General features: G+C 46.9%; 2 protein-coding genes across 3 annotated transcripts in view; one reads left to right on the forward strand and one right to left on the reverse strand.

The window, feature by feature from the left end:
• Positions 1-13,665, reverse strand: part of arl10 (ADP-ribosylation factor-like 10) — a 14,297-nt gene extending 632 nt beyond the window's left edge. The window contains exons 1-4 of the mRNA XM_086226351.1: positions 13,431-13,665; positions 8,883-9,066; positions 4,364-4,539; positions 1-2,959 (exon numbers count right to left, since the gene is read on the reverse strand). The exon at positions 1-2,959 is cut by the window's left edge and continues 632 nt beyond it. Coding sequence (XP_086082477.1) covers positions 2,786-2,959; positions 4,364-4,539; positions 8,883-9,066; positions 13,431-13,568 — 672 coding nt within the window. The 5' untranslated portion in view covers positions 13,569-13,665 and the 3' untranslated portion in view covers positions 1-2,785. The remainder of the gene's footprint in view (positions 2,960-4,363; positions 4,540-8,882; positions 9,067-13,430) is intronic.
• A 3,218-nt stretch (positions 13,666-16,883) lies between these two features.
• wwc1 (WW and C2 domain containing 1) overlaps positions 16,884-19,024 on the forward strand; it is a 44,459-nt gene continuing 42,318 nt past the window's right edge. For both annotated transcript variants that reach the window (XR_015119491.1, XM_086226644.1), the window contains exon 1: positions 16,884-17,930. Coding sequence is in view for 1 of the 2 variants with exons in the window: in XM_086226644.1 (XP_086082770.1) it covers positions 17,812-17,930 (119 nt within the window). In the remaining variant the exon portion in view is untranslated. The remainder of the gene's footprint in view (positions 17,931-19,024) is intronic.

The raw sequence follows: 19,024 nt of genomic DNA on the forward strand, positions 1-19,024 counted from the left end.
GTCTTTTGAGGTCTAACAGGTCTAAAGAATCGTTCCTTTCATTCTGACTGGATGTCCGGCACCTGTGGGAGCCTCCTGCCAGGCCGACTCACTGACTCACGCTGCCTCGTGCTCGCCGTAACCTGTGCACGACTGTATGTTGTCAAAACAACCAGACCCTACCAGACACGTCTCGGCACAAACGGCTTCGCCCGTTGATGACGTCTGGGCTCGCGTTTGCATTGATCTGCTTCTCTGGTCACTTCAATGAGACGCCGGAGGAGGAATAAAACCAAATAAGTGGTTGCTCTTTTTAAAGAAATCACACTCGGCAAACAAGTGAGGTCACTGACCTGACGAGCAAAGTTCTTCTGATTTCTAACCCAAAGGAAAGTAACCCGGTGGACACTTTCTGTTTGGGACGTCGCTGTTGGCCCGCTAAGTATCAAACATAAAAACATGCATGGATTCATATCCAACGGTTCCACACATAAAAATAAGACAGAATCTCTGATTATAAAAACACACAAATCCACTAAAGTCCTCGATACTGTGAAAACATTTCAGCAGGACCACATCAAAAGGAATAAAACATCACATTTATTAAAAAACTGCGTCATAAGCAAACACCGCTGCACGCATGCGGCTTTTAATATGCAGAGTCTAGCTAGTTCTTGTTTTGGCAGTACAATGAGCACATTTAAAGTCAGAAACGACACATTTGGGTTTTACACATTCAAGTGACTCCTCTCGTCTAAGCTCTTCTACCCTGCGATCCAACTGCAGCGCCAACAGGACTGGGAATGTACGTTAATGGGATTACAAGGCTCCCAAATGAATAAAGATGCCTGTGATTTCTTCTTCCTCGCTGCCTCCTCTGTGCAGCTTCAATAAGGAACAGAAACATCGAGGATACTTAAGATTTAATTTGGATATATTCTATTTTTCATTGATGACAATTGAAGGATCAACTAACAAGGACTGCGTGCATCCAGAGCCAGATTCCTCCGTGCGATGGATTCCTTTCTACTCAAGCGTGCTCAAGGTCACGGATGCTTTCTTGGTTCAACTTCAGGAGCTTGGTTTTCCCCTGCAGGAGCAGCCACGTCCATGTGAGAAATAAAAGTGCGTTCATGAGCATCTAGGAAAGTGGGAGAACTATGAAGGAGTGTTAGGGCCGGGGGTAAAACAAAAAAACAAAAAAACGGGAGGGCGAAGTTGTTGTTTTTTTTTTTCCATCATGCATCTTAAGAAAAAAGTGGAAATGTTGAGAATAAAGTCAAAGCAAATCAGAAGAGGAAGATTTAAAGGCAAAATGTCGAGGAGAACTGCTGTCAGTGCAGAGCAGCGGCGGCTGGCTGAGCGAGTCCTCACGCTGACAGTGTTTATGAGCTACGAGAGAAAGAACGCCGCCGCTGCCTCAGAAGATTCTGACGTCGTACGCGCTCTTTGACATCGTCTCTAACGGTCCACTTTAATATCAAAAATGTCAAGTTTACCATCTCTTATATACTCGAAATGAAAAATGAAAAAAAAAAAAGCAATCACATCCTCCGAATTTGACTTTTTTCTTGACATTTCCACTTTTTCTGGAGGTGTTTGATGAAAGAGAGAACATCTTCCTTTCTATGTTATTCTGCACATTTCAACTTTCTCTCGACATTTCAACTTTTTGTTCCATGTGCGTTGATGAAAAACAAAGCAACCTCCGCTACTCCCGTGTTGTTGTTTTTTCCATCCTTGGCCCAACTCTCCATCTAAGAGAACACGCCGAACGCCTGCGATACATCCATGGAGGAAACTGGGTTGTTGAGGGAATATTAAGTTCGACCTGAGGGCTGCACAATTAAAATGGTCACTGCTCTAAAGTCCCCCGAGTCCCTGCAGTGGGAAACTGCCTCTCGACTATAAGAAAAACCTTATATAAATGAAGCTCTTTAGAAAAGAATCTGCCGCAGACGTAATTGCGATTGCTGAATGATCGTGTCCCAAAATGTCAACGTTTAACAAATTCATTACTGGGACCAGTCGGGTGCGTGTCATTCTGTGGTGCTTCTGGTGGGAGAAATGCTCTCTAGAAAGTCACGGAGCAGCTGTTCCCTCACAACCTGCCCTGAGCTGTGAGAAGAAAACGAACCTCTCGAAATGTCAAAGGATCCCTTTAAATTTCCTCACGAAATCCCCCTGAATCCCAGAAAAGCCTGTGTCGATGTCTGCGGGTGTCTTTCTAAAAACGCACTGAGCTGTTGCAGGTTGAGTCTCTGAGGGTTCCAACCTGGCAACCGCCGCTGATTCCTCTGACGATCACACCGAGGTTAAAGCTACGCAGACGAAAATCTACACGAGTATCTACAGACTGGTTTCAGCTCACATGTGGCACACGCCTTGTGATCCACTCACTGTTCTAAACATGTCACGTTGACAATAAGTCTGAGTCAGCGGCAGGAGATGAACTGAGCCAGCAAACCCCAGTCCTTGTGTTCCGCCTTCTGTCCTCATCCTCCTCCACGCCGCGCACCTCCTCCTCTCCAATGAGTAAGACGAAACGAGTCAGACGCTGAATGTGAGGGAGGAGGACCTGGCATGGGTTTTCTACGAAACGATCAGACAGTCTGGAAAGGATGAGGAGGCAGATGATAATGAGGAGGAGAAGCTGCTGCGAGGCCTGGCATCCCATCTCGGAGCCTTCCCGATCTCCTCCTCAGCTCCTGTGGCCTTCATCATCTCCTCCTCTTCAACTACGTACAGGAACCAGAGTTCAAACAACTTCCATGCCATCCTCCTCTGCTCTGCGGGGGAGATGAGATCAGACGAGCTGGAGCAGGAGTTCCTGGAAGGCGTCCAGGCCTTGGCAGGAGTTCCTCAGGGCTCCTTCTGAGCCCAGCTGAGCAGCCAAGACGAACAGCTTCCTGTCCTCGATCCCAGAGCCAAGGGACAAGGCTTCACGGAGCTCCGGCACACTCACGGCGTTGGGTTTATCCTGTGGAGCAGTGTGACACAAGGCTGATGGACAGAAAGTCTTGGGAGTCTACCTTCATATGTGTACATAACTGAAGCTGGACGGACAGGGAGGACATCGAAAAGGGCCGCTCTCTTTACTGATCGCCATGGCAGCACAGAGGAAAACGGTACAACCTGAAGTTCAAGCGGCCACTTGTCGTGTTTGCGGAGCAAAACTAAAAAGCTGAACTTTGACGTCTCAGATGAAGATGGTCAAAGGGTCGGGGGGTGTTTGTGGGGGGGTTCGTGGAGGCCATAGATTTATAATGCAGCCTGAACACTGGAAGTCTGGCGGGAGCTGATGCACAGAGTAGATTTGCAAACCATGTAATTACGACTATGGCGCCTTACATGTGCCATCACTGCGGCACCCAAGCAGCGGTAAAAGGGTGCCTGATTTGGTCCGGTAATAATTGAAAAATCTAGAGGAACTGAAGGGTTATAAGATGGATTCAACGTCGTCCTCCCACTCAACGTATTCATCTCAAGATGCCTCGTTTCTCTCCGTCGCCACAACTTTTCCAGCATTCAGGTTGAGCTGGAAACATCTATTGTAAAATGAAGGAGAGAGGAGGCAGAGAAGAACGGCGTGGTGGGCGGACGCCTGCTATCACTGTCAGAATGAGCTCCTCCTACTCACATTAGTTCTTTTATTTCACCTGCAGCTTTTTTTAAACGAGGAAAGGCTTTGTGTCGATGATAATAGTGGAAAGGTTGAATGCGCTTTGAGTCGATCTAATCCAGCTAAGATAACCACAGCTTCTACTGGTGGAACCTCTTCTCCTGGCAAACAGGAAGCCGTTGATCTCTACTCGTGTCAACGTGCTAACAAGTTACCTTTTGAGACACTTGCTGAGTTTGAGGTTTTAAGACACTTGGGCAGGTTTTAGGTGCTTGACCAGGCACCCAGGGTTTAAACAATTAAAATATAAAATAGAAATAAAACACAGGCAGTTCCAAAGAAAACAGAGCAGAAAAAGGAGACACTAGTAAAAAGGCCCAGAAAGCCTGAACTTCTCCTGCTGCAAAGCCGACAGGACTGCGCTGTCTTACGGTTCTTCTTTCTTGCTCATATTGCCGAAAACCAAAGGTGCACGAGGGGCACAGAGTAAGAATAGATGTGACAAATAACCCCACTACCCTCAAAGGGTCACGTGTGATTCCACAAACTTCCAGGGCGAAGAAATATGAGCTGAGGACGGAACTCACAAATGTCTCGTGGGTCGTTAACAGATGAAGGCTTTAGTCGTGGGATTCTACTTAGAATAGCTTATAGAACAGCGCTCCCTCAAGGCAAAGCACATTCATTTCTCATTAATTCACGTGTAAGGTAAACATGTCATGTCATGTAAACATGTACAAAGAGAAAAAGCCCTCTTGGTACCTGCTTGTTTCCCAGGACAACCACGGGAAGCTGAGGCTCCACCCTCAGGAGGCGGTGCAGCTCAGTCTTAGCCAGTGGGAGGCGGCTCCGGTCAGAGGAGTCCACCACATAAACCAGAACATGAGTCCGTCTCAGGTAGTCCGACCAGTAACGCCGCAGGTCCTCACCACCACCAACTGAAACCGCATTTCAGAAGCAGTTATTAGTTATTAGTTATAGCAAGGTTTAGCCACGCGGGGTCACAAGATGACTTGATGTCAACAACAACAACAAAAAAGATTCAAATGATTTAAAAAGTCTAAATTGTTTCTGGGGTTAAAAACAGTTGGATCTTAATTGAACGACGCCGTCACACGCTGAGGAGAGCTGCAACCCTTCTGCAAAACAAAAACAAAACAAAACTTTGTAAATAGTTAAATGAACCGCATCCTCGCTCTACTTGGGCTCCCTCGCAGCGTCGAAGGACGGCTTCTTCTAAGCAGAGATCTCTTCTCCTGGTACCAGGGTCCAGCAGCCAGGGTCCAGCCTCCGGACGGTGACGCAGCCCCAGTGAGGCTTCCACCACCACCTCAAGCTCCAACTTAAAGGTGCAATGGGTTGGGTGTAACGATGACGATGTGGTAAACACTGTTTTACCATACAGCTACAGAAACTGCAGCGCACTGAGAGATCGCAAGGTTTGCTGTCATGTTTTATTGATCCGAACAAAAAAGAGCATGAGAAGAGAGCGGAGGGGAGTTTCGGCGCGGCAGATGTCTGATGGCAGCGTGCAGATCAAACAGATAAACGAATAAATGTAGGGACTGAAAGAAAGAAACGAACTCAGCAAATCAGCTGCAGATTTATATCAAACTAACTTAAATTGGTAAATCTAACTTTGACTGAGACAGAATCGGATGAGGTGGTTCTTTTTCCATTATTTATAGCCACGTTTCCCCACTGAGGAAATTGCTCCGACCTGAGAGCATCAAAAATGTCTCCGACACGCTTGACCAGCTGAGCTGAAAATCTCCTCGCTGGCTGCACTCGTCGGTCGAGACGGAGAGTGAATGTGTTTCTAGATCTGACATCCGAGTGTGATTAATCTCGCTCTGTTCAAGAAGCAACGGAACACACTTGGAAGTGCAGACGGAACGGTTCTACGGTCTCCCTGTAGCTTCGGCATCAGATCTAAAGTCATACATCACCCCTGGAGCTAACAGTGACCATCGGGACCGCCCGAACGCATCAGACCAAGTGGATTACTGATCATCCAGCTGGATTAAGAAGATGTGGATTATACTGGGACGCACTTGAGAATTTGTAAACTGACAGTTCCGGACAGTTTTGCTGTTGTTAGCGGTCTGTTGCCATTAGCTTGAAACTAAGAAACAAGTGTCTGGCTCTTTCTGCATTCTGTAGTCACGATGAAGTACTACACTTACTTGTGAGTACTGGAAGACCTTTTATTTTGGGTGACGTATCACTTCAAAACACATCAGATCGTAGTGGTGACTTCAGAGGGACAGGGGAAGGATAACACTCCGTTTATTTAAGATGGGGGCTGCTTTGCGGCTGTTCCAAAAGTGCAATGATGCACCAGACCACGCCTCATTAGGTGGCGTGCAAGTTCATTGGCTAGTTACAGGGCGAGGGCGAGGGCTTGGAACTTGTGCTTAAATAGGACCCCCAAGTGTGTCTGAGGAAGAAAAAACCCTGTTGGCTAACAAAATTCCATGGAAACGGGTGCTCAGTTAAGTAAATTATTTAGAACTTTGTGAATTATAACCAGAGCAAAGGAAGCTTTCCTAGCAACAGTCTTCATTTTATCCTGCAGGTCCGAGCTGCGGGTCACGCCAGGAATCAGAGTGTCAGCGCCGGCCTGACGGACTTCAAGCTCCAGAGCCCATTAACTGATCGATCAGGCCATTCTGATTCAGAGGCTCGCCGGGATGCCGTCACACTCTGAGGAGAGCTGCAACCCTTCGGCTCCACCCGCTCAGACCCAGCAGCACAGCGGCAGGACAAAGCAGTTAGGAAACTCAATTACCAGCCTCAGTGGTGAGGAAAGTTTCAAAGTGAAATCTTCTGACTGAACCTATAATGACCAGCAGGGCTCAGCGTCCAAAAAAGTATCTGCTTGCATACCAGCCAGTTCAAGTCCTCACTGGCCCTGACTTCAACACAGCACAGTGGAGCAGGAATTCATTAGCACTGGACGCAATGGAGAATGTTGCTAGGAAACTGTGAAGCAATGCACCTTCGGCTGATGTGATATGGCAGCAATGACCACCTGTTACATCCTGATGGCTTGGACACGGCGGACCTGGCGTCCAGCAGCTCGTGCGTTAGTGTCAGCTGATGCAGATTCGGCTGCTCCACACGCCGCGGATGGCGAGGACGTACGTAAACTGAAGGGTTACAGAGACGGTGGTCGAAGCGGTGGAAATCTTGGACGCAGTCTCTGAGCAGCTCAGCTAGAGGTGGCACTTCTGACGTCGTTTGTGCTGTTGCTTCCACGTGATCTACTAAACCTCAAGAGTTTTTCTCATGGTAAACTAAACCGGTGGCAACTAAGTCAAGGTCTGTTCCTTTCATATGAAGAGAAAAAAAGGGAACATTTTTTCAATATTTAAGGTGCAGCTCTGTCAAATTTAAGGAATATCTCCTCACCATCTGTTAGTGGCCTGCAGAGCTTCTGTCACACACCAGCAAACACTGCACTTAAGGTGTGTAACACAAACAGCTTCAAATTATATGGATCTCTGGTGTCTGGGTGGAGGACGAACGCCACTTCATGCTCAGTAGATCGGGTGTCGAGAAGAAGCTGTTCTCTGCACACGCACACTTGAGATGGAGCAAGAATAGTAGACACACAAGTGCGAGGGGAGGAGGGGCTGCTTCATGTTTTTAGTGAAAAGTCTGAGGATGAAGTGAGAGAAACGCTCTTCATGCAAGCTCTCGTCAGAGTCCAAATGCAGCCGCTGCTCTGGTAGCGCCGAGTCCCAGTCATGGGGAAAAACTGGGTGGTCACAACATATTGGCTGTGCAACCACACGTATGGGAAAATTCCAGTTTGAACCTGAAGTTACCCTGGGCTGTTAGTTTAAGGCATAAAGGCACAGCGGCATCGAACAGGACAGAGGTGACCTTCACAGCTACGTTTGCACGCTGTGAAATTGGGTTGCAGCTAATTCGCTTGTAACCTGAAGGTGGGCTTTTCTCCACATTTGGTGGCTGCTTCAACAATCATGGCAACAGAACAAGCGCTAATGTCTGAGAGTAAGATGAGGGAGGAGGCTGAAGCAGGATGGCTCGTGAGGGCTCATGTTTAGATTCTGGTCACAGACGACAACGACAAAGGAACAATTTTTCATTAAATGAAGAGTATACTAGGGAGAGCATCACAACACCTCTCATTTATCATATACAACGAGAAACAGCCTTCTCCAACTGAGATGGATGTCTCTCCAGCTCGAATCTCAGCTGCTCCAACTGTTGGGAGCTGCATCCTTTCATTTATACTTGAAAGGTTTTCAGCTGCATTTCCTCAGTGGACTCCGTGACGTCAGTCCTTGTGCAGAGAGCAGCACCAAGCTGTCAACACGTCTCTGCATCAGTGTCACCGGGACAAAGGCTACGGCACATGAGGAACCCTGACTGAGTGGGTGGCGACATGTGTTCCTTAAAGCTTCAGAGATGAGGAAAAGAAAAAAAAAAAAGATTCTTGGCATCCAACAATGTGAGTGTAGAGATCATGAAAACGTCCGCCGGCGAGCGTGACACACTCCTCCCGTACAACCACAGAAGCGCTCTGATTCTGACTGCAGCTCACGCTGGCTGAATGAGGAGCGAAGTCATTTATGTTATCTTTAGAGCAGCGCTGAGACTCGCAGTCCAACGCTCATTCGCAGGATTTATGAGCTTGTCTGTGAATGCTACGCAACTATTTAATGTCTATTTGAGTTACATAACATCAAAGACAACAAGGGCAGTTATTTTCCAAAGTTAGGATAATAGCGGCTGCCTGGCACACTTATGACTCGGCTGTATTTCTTTGACAGAGGTAATGCCACTCACCGCAGCAAATGAAAGGTCTCGGCTATGAATATGAACCTATCGTCGTCTTTGCTTCTTCTCAGTGCTTGAGTCATCGAAGCAGAGCTGGATAAAGGCAAGAAGCTCACGGTGCATATGATGCACATGTCACGATCCCATTTTATCAGGAAATATTGAGATATGATACATATTGTCAAAAGTATTGTGTCAAAAATATGTTTTGAATACTTGTTGCACAGTTACTGTCACTGAACTCCTTAAAATGGAGCTGCCATGGTGCATAAAACATCCTCTGTCACTCCATGAACGGTAACATACTGAATCTAGCACCCACTGCATCAATGGGTCCCAAAACAAGGTCATCACAAGAATGATACGATGTTGAAACAGGTGCTTCAGGTACTGATGTTGCAGCATTTCCTGCACAGCCGTGTGAGCAAGAGCAAGGCGATGGATTACTGAGGGACCAAAGGAGTCTTACTCTCGAGAAAGTCCAGTTGACAGGCTGGGACGTTGAGGCTCATGAAGTTGAATCCTCGCGTGGGACGGCAGTAGCCTCTCTTAGCCGCCGGCTCTCCGGGGGCCAAACCCTGAAGCATGCTGCTCTTCCCGGCTCCGTCCAGTCCGAGGACCAGGACCTGGCGCTTCCCGCGCTCCTCCTCCTCCTGCAGGCCGATCGCAGAGACGCTCAGAGACCAGAAACGTTGCAGACTTACAAAGTAAACACACATCATTTATTCAACAGGGACTGAGGTTATTTGCTCAGACTTAAGAGTTGCAGCCGAGGTTTATAAATGCAAGTCAAAGAGTAAATCACATGACATCCCACCCTTTAAAAAGTTTGCACAGTGTTTCTAACCAAATTTTCCATGGATCTGATGGGCTTACCATGAATAGTACATTGACAAAGTGTAAAAAAAACAACTATCATTTCCTGTAGCCACCAGGTGGCGCTAGGTCTGATCTGTCTAAAGCTGTGACGGATCCTCGGCCGATGCTAAACTCCTCCACCAAGTCGGGCGAAAATCGGCCTCATAATTTCCACACAAGCCTGCTGACAAACAAACGGAGGGACGGCCACCACAGGAAACATGTTGAGGTAATTAAGTTACAGAAATACAAAATTAAAACCAACCCCTATATTATTTGATAAATGAAATGAGCTAATTAGCTGCAGAGCAGCATCAAAGCAAATGCAGAGTTTGTCACGGATTAGCGAGCAGCTTCCTGTTGGCTCCTCTGCAGACTGGCTCATCATTATGTATCCAAATGAGAGCATTAGACACTTTGGGGTTTGACTGTGGGTCTGCAAAACCGTTTCACAACATCCAGGAATATAAATCAGCGTCTGCAAACCTCTAGATATTATACTTTAATTAAAGATAGCGGGGAGCGGCAGCATGATAACCCCGCTCTTCATTACTGCGTCCTCACATTCCAGAGAGCATCAGTCTGCAGACCAAGTAGCCGACTCTCAGCAAAGGTTAGCAGCCGAACCTCCAGGCTCCGTCAGAGACTCTGAGGCGCCACAGCCCCTCCGAGATCCTGCACACGTCACTCATCTCTTTTTAAAAGTCACACAAGGTTAGTCTTTATTCATGCTGTGCGCGACTGTGAATCTGTGGAGGTTAATTAGAAAGTCATATCAGCCCTTTTGGAGCGGAGACACATCGGCAGAAGACTCAGGACTGGAAATATGACTTTGTTGATGGGTGGTGGAAACTGGAGGACGGTGTTCAAGCCCCGTGGTCGTGATCCCACCCCCCATTTTCCTCCTCAGTTTCTTCTGGCGTGTTCCAGGCTGTCATCAACATGGTTGCTCTGACAGCCCAGCGCAGGAGCCTTTGCCTCCCTGCGTCTCTGCCTCCTGCAGCCCACTGGGAGACGAACCTCAGACCCTGACAGGCTGCTGAAGCTGCTTCTACTGCCTTTTTACAGTATTTTTATCACCACGGACTTTGTGCAAGGGGATCAATACTTGCGTACTTTGTCCTCTCAGTGCGATGCATCTCGATCCACTCCAAGATTATACGGCAGCCGCTTTTCAAAGCACTTTGTCCCAACAAACGTTTCCCACTGTTCTTCTATAAATATTAGACAATCTGCCTGACAGCTCTGCCCATCTATTTCCTCTCAGACTTTCTCTTTTAGCTCTGCCACATTTGCCATAAAAATGCAGCGAAATTCTATTGATCCTCGTGGTTTTTTTTGTGCTCCATGGGGCCGCTCAGCTGCAGACTGGAGCTGACAGGGAATTCACTCAAGGACTCTCCGGCGAAGCAGAAGACTTGGCAGCGGTGGCGACGGTTTATCATACGGAATAAGAAATGTACTCTAGAGCTGACAAGAGAAGTGAAGGATCCTCTCATTCCGCCACATGGCGTCAGTTCCAGGAGTTATCAGTTGGCGCCGCGTTCAGCAGCGCGCTTTAATAATTCTGTTGTAGATTTGCTTTTATTCTTTTGAGGGAGGGAAACCTCTCCTCTGTTGGTTAAACACGCTGGGGGTCAAGGGTCACACTGACAACAGCGGAAAACTACATCAGCAACAGCAAGACTTTATGACAGAAATCAACTAGAATACTCATAAGGGTATTTTCGTAGACGTGCGATAAACTGAAACCAAAAGCTGTCACGTCGCGTTTGCTTTGACCGATAATCGGCTCTGACACACTTAAAGGCCCGGCTCCGGTTCTGATTCTGTGTGCTCTGTTCTCCGTTCTCGTGTCCTGCTCACGTCACTCTCAACCCTTCTGGTGCTTTGTGGCTTTGTTTTGCTTGTTTTTTTAGTGTATTTATAAAAATGTTCGGTGAACTGTTTCTGCATTTAGCTGCACCAACAGTGAAGTGACTCTGACTGACTCAGCGACCTGAGAAGGTGAGGATGCCTCCCGCAGCTTCCTCTGCTGTTTCCGTGAATGCGCGTCACTGTGAAATGAGCCGGCACCCCTCGCTGTTCAACACCTCCTTCGCTCTCTGCAGCCGAGGGAGTGATCGCAATACATTTTGGCATATTTTGGCTCCCGGGATGAAAACACTGTGTCCCGTCTGCGTTGAGCCGCCAGCAGACATTGACAACATTATCCTCCAAAGACAGGCTGAGCCAGATAAAGCAGGCTAAGCTTATTACAGGCGGCTCTGATTGAATCTTGGAAACAAGATTAGAGACATGCAAATAGATTTCATTAAGAGATTCGGGCGGCGGAGCTTCAGACGAGAGCCGTTCTTTATGGCCTGCAGTCACTCGGTTGCTTCATTTCTGTCATTTTCTGTGTCTGTGCTCATGAAACTGAATTACCTCTGGGCCTGCAACGAACTGTTATTGATTAATCCACCAATTACTTCTGAATGAACCATCTTTGCTGTGCTGGGGAATATTAACACACACACACACACACACACACACACACACACACACACACGCACACAAATTCTTGTCACGACAAAGAAAAACAGCAAATGGAGGCTGTGGCTGGGCTGAGGATCTGATGGAAGCTCGAACGTAAAGATGAAGGTGGCACTGAGGATGGGGGGTTGCTGACGGAGACACGCAGGGATGCGGTCACTGTTTTGATAATGGCGGTAGTGAAGTTATCTGTGGTGACGGTGATGAAAAAAGATCACGAGAGCAACGACGATTGAAGAGAAAACAATGTTTGATGACACAGAAACCCTTGAACCTAAAAGTCCAGCTCTGCTAATCACGGCGTGCGGTTGTCGAAAGCTAACGGAGGCGTTCGGGCGGTGCAGGTCATAACGGTAAACGGTTATTATTCCTGAATGGTTATCCGGTGTACACTGTTATGTCAATCATAAACTTAATTCTTGGAGAGGAGAAACTGCAGTTGCTGTACTTGGTTCTGTATCAGTTGTTCTCCGTGGGAGGCGGGACGCCCGTCCCCTCGTCAAACACTACCACCCCCTCCTGTCTTCCCTCCTCCTCGTCTCCTCACAGCTGTTGACACACAGGAAGGAAATTTATTTTGTGCCGCCCGACGTTCATAAAGCACAAGTACGGATGAAGATGTGAGACGCCGCTGCAGCTGCGGAATGCGCAGTGCAAAAAATCCCACGAACCCAGGAAATGTTTACATCTCATTTACGAATGTGATGTAGTAGTTGTAGTAGTAGTAGTAGTAGTACTCCAGGAGTCCAGTGGTGGATCTGACAGACTCAGAATATGAATCTGCAACAATATGGATGATGATGAATGGACTTGTGACATGTTCTTATGCGCCAATTTATTCGCACACGTGACGGACAAAGACGACCGGCGCCTCAGGCGGAGACTTCAGGCTTTGCCTCCAGCCTCTCAGACAAACCTGAGGGACGAAAAGTGTGTAAGAACAAATTTGGTGCATGAGAACATTTCATGACTGAGGCCCAAAACCCTTTACAGTGGTCCCTTCCTCAAAACCACACACACACACACACACACACACACACACACCAGGAGGAACTAAAGGTTCAATATTTTGCTCAAGGACTCTTCGAGCACCTGTACAGGTCGAACTAGTAACCCTCCGCTGCATTCACTTCCTCCTTGTGAATAGTTTCACCACCATCTTCTTTCCCCACCTCTGCCGTGTGTGAAGCAACATGAACACGACTCAGATCTTCATCTTTTAGGGTCTTCGTCACCGTTCCCACCGGCTTCAACGCCGTCCTCGTCCCCGCCGGTCATTTATTCCTCATCATCTTCTCCTTCATTATCATTACCATCTCCACCACCCCACACTCCAGTCCTCCATCAGCCGGACCATTATCCTCCTCCTCCTCCTCCTCACCGTTCTAACACCTCCTATATATGATCGTTAACACCATCTTCATCATCAACTCTGTCAGCAGGAATCCATCATCACTATCATCATCATCATCGGCAGCAGCAGCATCTTCATCCTCATCACCACTTCAAAATCAATGACATTCATCACAATCCTGCAGTGATTCACTCTCCTGTGGTTTCAAGTTTTACACATCAGTAGAAAATAAAATAAAGAGTAAAATGGGGGGGGGGGGCATGAAATCACCTCTGTGATAGTGCAGTATTCCGCCTGTGGTGACCATATTCGCCGCTTGTAGAAGTAGTTCAAGGCGATGAAGAGAGCGGAGCCCAGGGCAGCCACGGCGGCGGTCAGGGCGATGGAGATGTGTCGGAGGAGAACCATCGGTGGAGCGCACCGAGGGGTGACTGGAGCCGGCAGCCGCGGGAGAGTCGCTGATTCCTGGACAGCGCTGACACTGACAGCCGCTCTGCTTCCTCTCGTCCTGCAGCCGCGCGACTCTCTACACGTGATCGAGCGCCCGGCTTGTTTTTGTTTCGACCAAAAAACGCTGCGTTCAAGTGCTGCTAGGAAATGTTGGTTCTCCTTTCTCATCCAGGTGCAATATGAAGTAGAACAATTCAACTTTTCACTGCATCTCGGATGTCGATTAAACCTTCATTTTTATTAATATATATATTTTCAAACTTATCATCATTACAAGGTTTATGTTCACTCAAAATAAGAGAAACATTTAAGACAAAGTTTTGACCGTGGTGCAGCTAACCTGGTACAACAGACACACCAGCAGAGACCAAAAAAAGGCAGGTCTTTATTTTTGTCCTCCAATGATCTAATTTTAGGCTTAAACAAACAAACAAACAAACAAACAAATCCTTTTCTTTTCAATCTTGGCTCAAAAAACTCAAACAAACAGGAATTCCGTTTGCGCTGTACTCTTCAAAATACAAGGAACTACCTCTGCCTTTTCCTTTACACATTCATCCCACAAACATATAATATTATATAATATATACATCTTATAGGCTCCAGCCCCCCCGCCACCCTTAATGTAGGAAGAGGTGGAAGACAGTGGATGGATGGATAGATGGAATATATACATTTTTTAAAATTGTGTTTTATGTTTTTGTCAATTGGCAGTATTTTTGCGGAGAAAGCATGTGCTCCATGCTTCCCATCATCACCTGAGCTCACGTCTCCTCCAGTTTCTCCCGTTTGTTCTTGCTGACTTTCAAACAGCCTTCCAAGAACTTTTATTCTAAAGAAGCAAACCGACCTTTTGCGGTGAAATGTGATAAAAAAAAATATTGGGTAAACAACCAGTGTGAAGGTATTGGCACTGGAGTTCCCTCATTTGGAGAACGTTTCAGGAACCTAAATGATGGAGGGTCCAAAGAATTCAATGCCCAAGTATCTAAACGCATCGCTGGGATCCTACTTGCTAGTTGTTGTATCGTTTTATGGAGGCATTTATTTCTGAACGGCTGTTTGGAATGAGATAGGGATGAAACAGAGGAACAGCCACATCAGACCTTTTTCTGCATTGGTAGCATTGTGAGTCTTTGTTGTTGTTGTTGTTGTTGTTGTTAGAGCACTTTAAATATATCACATGCAACAAAATGCACTGTCATAAGAACAATAATCTGACTTTTACGCGTCACGCTCATTTACACGAGTGGTGGAGGTAAATATGCATTAGAATTCCATCAAGAACAGAGTCCTTGCTCTCACGTCCAGGACGATGATGTGTTGTCTGCAGCTGTAGGGAAGCCAAACTGGAACTCTATCAGTGTGTTTTCCTCCCCTGTTAGCACCATACAAGCTCTCATAATGGCGGAGAGAAGCTCTTGTTCCTCTTTAGCTTGTCGCTGATGGATGCTGCGTGTCTTGGCAAACGGACCCTTGAGAGCATTGGCAGGCTCCCATCCGGTGAGCGGTCCTCTTCGGGCTTCTATGTGCGCCTCCTCACCACACGTGAAGTTGTAGGAGCCTGTGGGACTGCGGGCTGAACAGAGAATACGCTGATGTCTCTGGTGCTGTCGGCCCGTCTCACATTAATGAGACTCACAGGAAGGTTTGAGATGTCCAGACCGATTTGTGAGAAAGATTCGGTGTGAACGACGCAAAGGGCAGGCTGGTGGATTAGAGAGGAGACCCACCCGCTCCGTGTCATGACGGGAGCAACACTGAAGCACCTGTGCACGTCAGACCACCCAGGATGTAAATGGCAGTGACTTCCCCAATTCTTACCCTGATTTGTTGCTTATTTTGCCCTAAATAAGATCATAGTTTATAAATTCCAAACCAAGCTGCAGTGGGGATGACTTGAAACAAAGCATAAAGTCACCAGGTAAATATGTGGTCAGGTTCTATGCTTATTTGAACCTGAAACACCATCAAGTTACTTCATAAAGTTCAAATTAGGCGCTGAGAAACGGATTCCCACTATTTCCTACAGGACCTGAAGGCAGCACTGGCAGCCCGCCTACCGCTTGTCTGCCGGTATGGAGGCAGGATGTCAAACCGGTTAATTTGGTGTAAATTTGATGTGGAACCATGAAGGCTGCACCATTTCGACTGGTCTCTGCCTGCAGGTGCAGCGCTCCATCTAGAGCCAGAACGAGCTCTCTGCCCCTGAACCAACTCATCACCTCAGACCAGGCTGAAGAGCAAAGCCCGCTCATGGTTCGTAGTCCTCAAGGACCAGCAGCAGCTTTGCTCTTACCGTTTAACTCACTGAATTCAGGAAAGGTGAACTGCGGAAAATCACGGTTCAGTTGAAACCTGGAGCGGATTGTTTCATGGATTAAAGTAACTGAGTTCCATCATGCGAACAACTTGTCTTTCATCTTCAGAGAAGATGCATCATTTACTGAAAAGCTAAAAAAAAAAGAGGAATAAAGAATAAAAGGTGCAGTTGAAGAGCAATTTGGTGTCAAACAATAGCTGAGCTGTAAAATAAATGAAGAATCTTGTCTCTGAGTACAGAGTCCTGGAGTGCCGGGAAGTGTTTCCACTCCAGGACTCTGTATTATGACAAATCAGCCCGCAAAGTATTTCAGATTGTTCTTTTTCTGTCAGCATCTGACAGGTAAACGTAAAAGTGAGGCGATATTCACGTCACTTAAACTTTATGTTGGCTTAAGTTGTGTGTTTCGATGGCTGCCCCTCAATTGCCAGCAACATTGTAATATGCATTTAACTTTCCATTAAATGTTTGTGTCGTCTTCCCGTCAAACGTAGTTTTACTTTAAGATAAATAAGAAATAACTTCGAGTGGTTTGAGGGTTCAGCTGCCATGGAGCGCAGTGCATCAGTTGGCCGCCAGAGGGCGCAGCGAGATTAGAAGCTTGTTTACACTCGGAGGTAAAACATGAAATAACGAATCTAGCATACGTAAGCAGGGCAAACAGTGCAAATTCAACTTTACGGAAGCAAAATATACGAAATATAAATAATACAAGCATTTACTGGGATAAATAAAGTAATAAAATAGTGGTGTATCAGGCAATAATTCGGTCAAGTAAATAATGGGCTCCACTTCATCATTTTGAATCTAAAATCACACACTTTACTGTTGTAAAAATCACATATTGAATAAAAATAGTAGAAAAAGGCAACCGGAAGTCTTATTTTGCCGGCATTGATGCCAGGCAACTGAAATTATTTTGAAAATCCTAGCCGGAAGTTGGAGTCGATACGTATTACGCGATAGACGCGACCGGCCGAAGTCAACGAGACTGGGTAAAGACTTCAACCGCCGCCGCTTCTTCCCTCCCCGTCCGCCGTCAGAGGGATAATTCAGCAGAGCAACAGCCGAGTTCAGTGGCGTTTTTCTGGGATCGTTGGCGGCTGCGGGTGTCACTTTCTCCCCCCAGACCGGCCGTTAACGTCCCCCCGCGGCTGGCGGCTAGCATCGGTTCTTGCTGCTAAACATGGTGGCCTGTCGGCAGAAAGAAGGAGAAACAAGCCCAGTGTTGGATATTTTGAGTGTTAAGGTTTTTGTTTTCTTATTCTTTTTTTCAAGGGAACTTCGACGTTGTCCACAGTGAAACGCGGCAGCTCCGGACGCAGTAGCGGGGTAATTTTGAGGGGGTTCGGCGGCTTCGAGGTGAAGAGGGCTGGCTGTCTGTGGACGGGGGGGAAGGCGACCAGCAGAGGAGCAGCACTGTCCCTGTTTTGTGGACCGTGGATAATTTACTTCCAAAGTTGCCACCGGGACGCCTTAAACTTTTTTTTTCCCCTGCAGGTTTGGGAAAAGTTGCAAAACACAAAGAAAGAAAGATGCACCGCTAGTTGGGAAAGGAGGCTAAAGCAGCGACCAGTGACTGATGGGGTGGATGTCTTGACACTGACGGAGAAATGAATGGGTGCACAAGTGCAGCCTGCAGGAGCTGGTTCATGCTCTGAATTATTTCCAGGATTGTTCATCTGTGGATTATTATGGATCATGACCTAATCCCTCCCACCACCACCCCCCTAAAAAAAAAAAAAAAATGCGCCAGAGCGTGAATTTTGGGGATAAGTGCTGACTTTGATAGCGATGATGATGACAGAGAAAAGCGATGGTTTCCCTTCGTTGTGATTTTGAGTAGAGAGGAGTTCATTACATGGAGACTCGCCTGACATGCCAAGGAAGGAGTTGCCGCTACCTGAAGGTTGGGAGGAAGCCAGAGACTTTGATGGCAAAGTCTACTACATCGACCACATTAACCAGTGCACCAGCTGGATCGACCCCAGAGACAGGTAGGAATGTGAGGTGGAGCCAAAAGAGGATGCGTGCCCTTTGACCTCTCCACTGCAGCAAGCCTGTTATCAGTTAAACACACACGCATTTGCATGCATGTCCAGAGCAGAAGCACTGCAGAAGGTCAGGTTCACAGCTCTGCTGCAGCTGTGTTGTCATGTTATAGCCCAAAAGAATTAAGCACACAAATAAATACTTTTAGATGTGAAATATTAATAAACCAGGCTTTAATGAGCTAAATAGTGCAACTGCTGCTGCAACTTTCTAGCTCAGCAACGGCCGTTAAATACATAATACACACACACACACATATATTTATATATATATATATACACATAGAGAGAGAGAGAACTTTACTCTCAAAATATGCTGATGATGCAGGATCCAATCAAATTTGTGCTCATTTACATAAATGTATGGAACAGAATATAAATCTACATTTGATACATCGGGAAGCTTTCTGTCCCCCGGCAAATGAGAAGACGAGCCGGTGAATGCTACGTCGCCTTTCCTACACGCCTGATCAAGGGAAAATAATCTGTCTTCGCTGTCTTACACACGTCTTCCCGTCATCAGTCAATCCGGCTGTTGTTTTCATGGTTAATAAACAAATTGTCGAACTTGGGGAAGCGAGCTGAGGTCCATGACAGGAGCGCTCGTCAGGGTTTCCCAGAGGCCAAAGTCACCTGGTCAGGTTTCTTCTTTTATGCATCCAAACAGGCCAAAATCCAAAGATTGTTCATAAATTAGTAAAAGTCGGGAACCAGCAAATGTTTTGACACGTTAGCGTGAGGAAAGAACTGAGTGATTAGTTGGTTAGGGTTGGCGACTGCTCTCCTTGGTGTAGCAGAGCTGTGGCAGCTCAGGTTCAAAGCGGGTTCTCCGAAGAGCAGAAAGAGTTTCTCACTGATGAAAGTAGAACCAAACAGTCTCTCTTTTTGTCTGCAGCTTCGGATGCAAAACTCAACAGATCAGGAAGAACGTGTCAAAATGCGACCGTATGGTTGATCAGAATGTAGCGCCACTGATGTGGAGTTGGTCCGACGTACATTAAACTCTTCCTGTCATATCAAGCTGGAACACACCATGTCTG

The sequence above is a fragment of the Aulostomus chinensis genome, chromosome 15 (assembly GCF_037954235.1).
Source record: "Aulostomus chinensis isolate RoL2024-O1b breed Wild chromosome 15, RoL_Achi_v1.0, whole genome shotgun sequence".
NCBI lineage: Eukaryota > Metazoa > Chordata > Actinopteri > Syngnathiformes > Aulostomidae > Aulostomus > Aulostomus chinensis.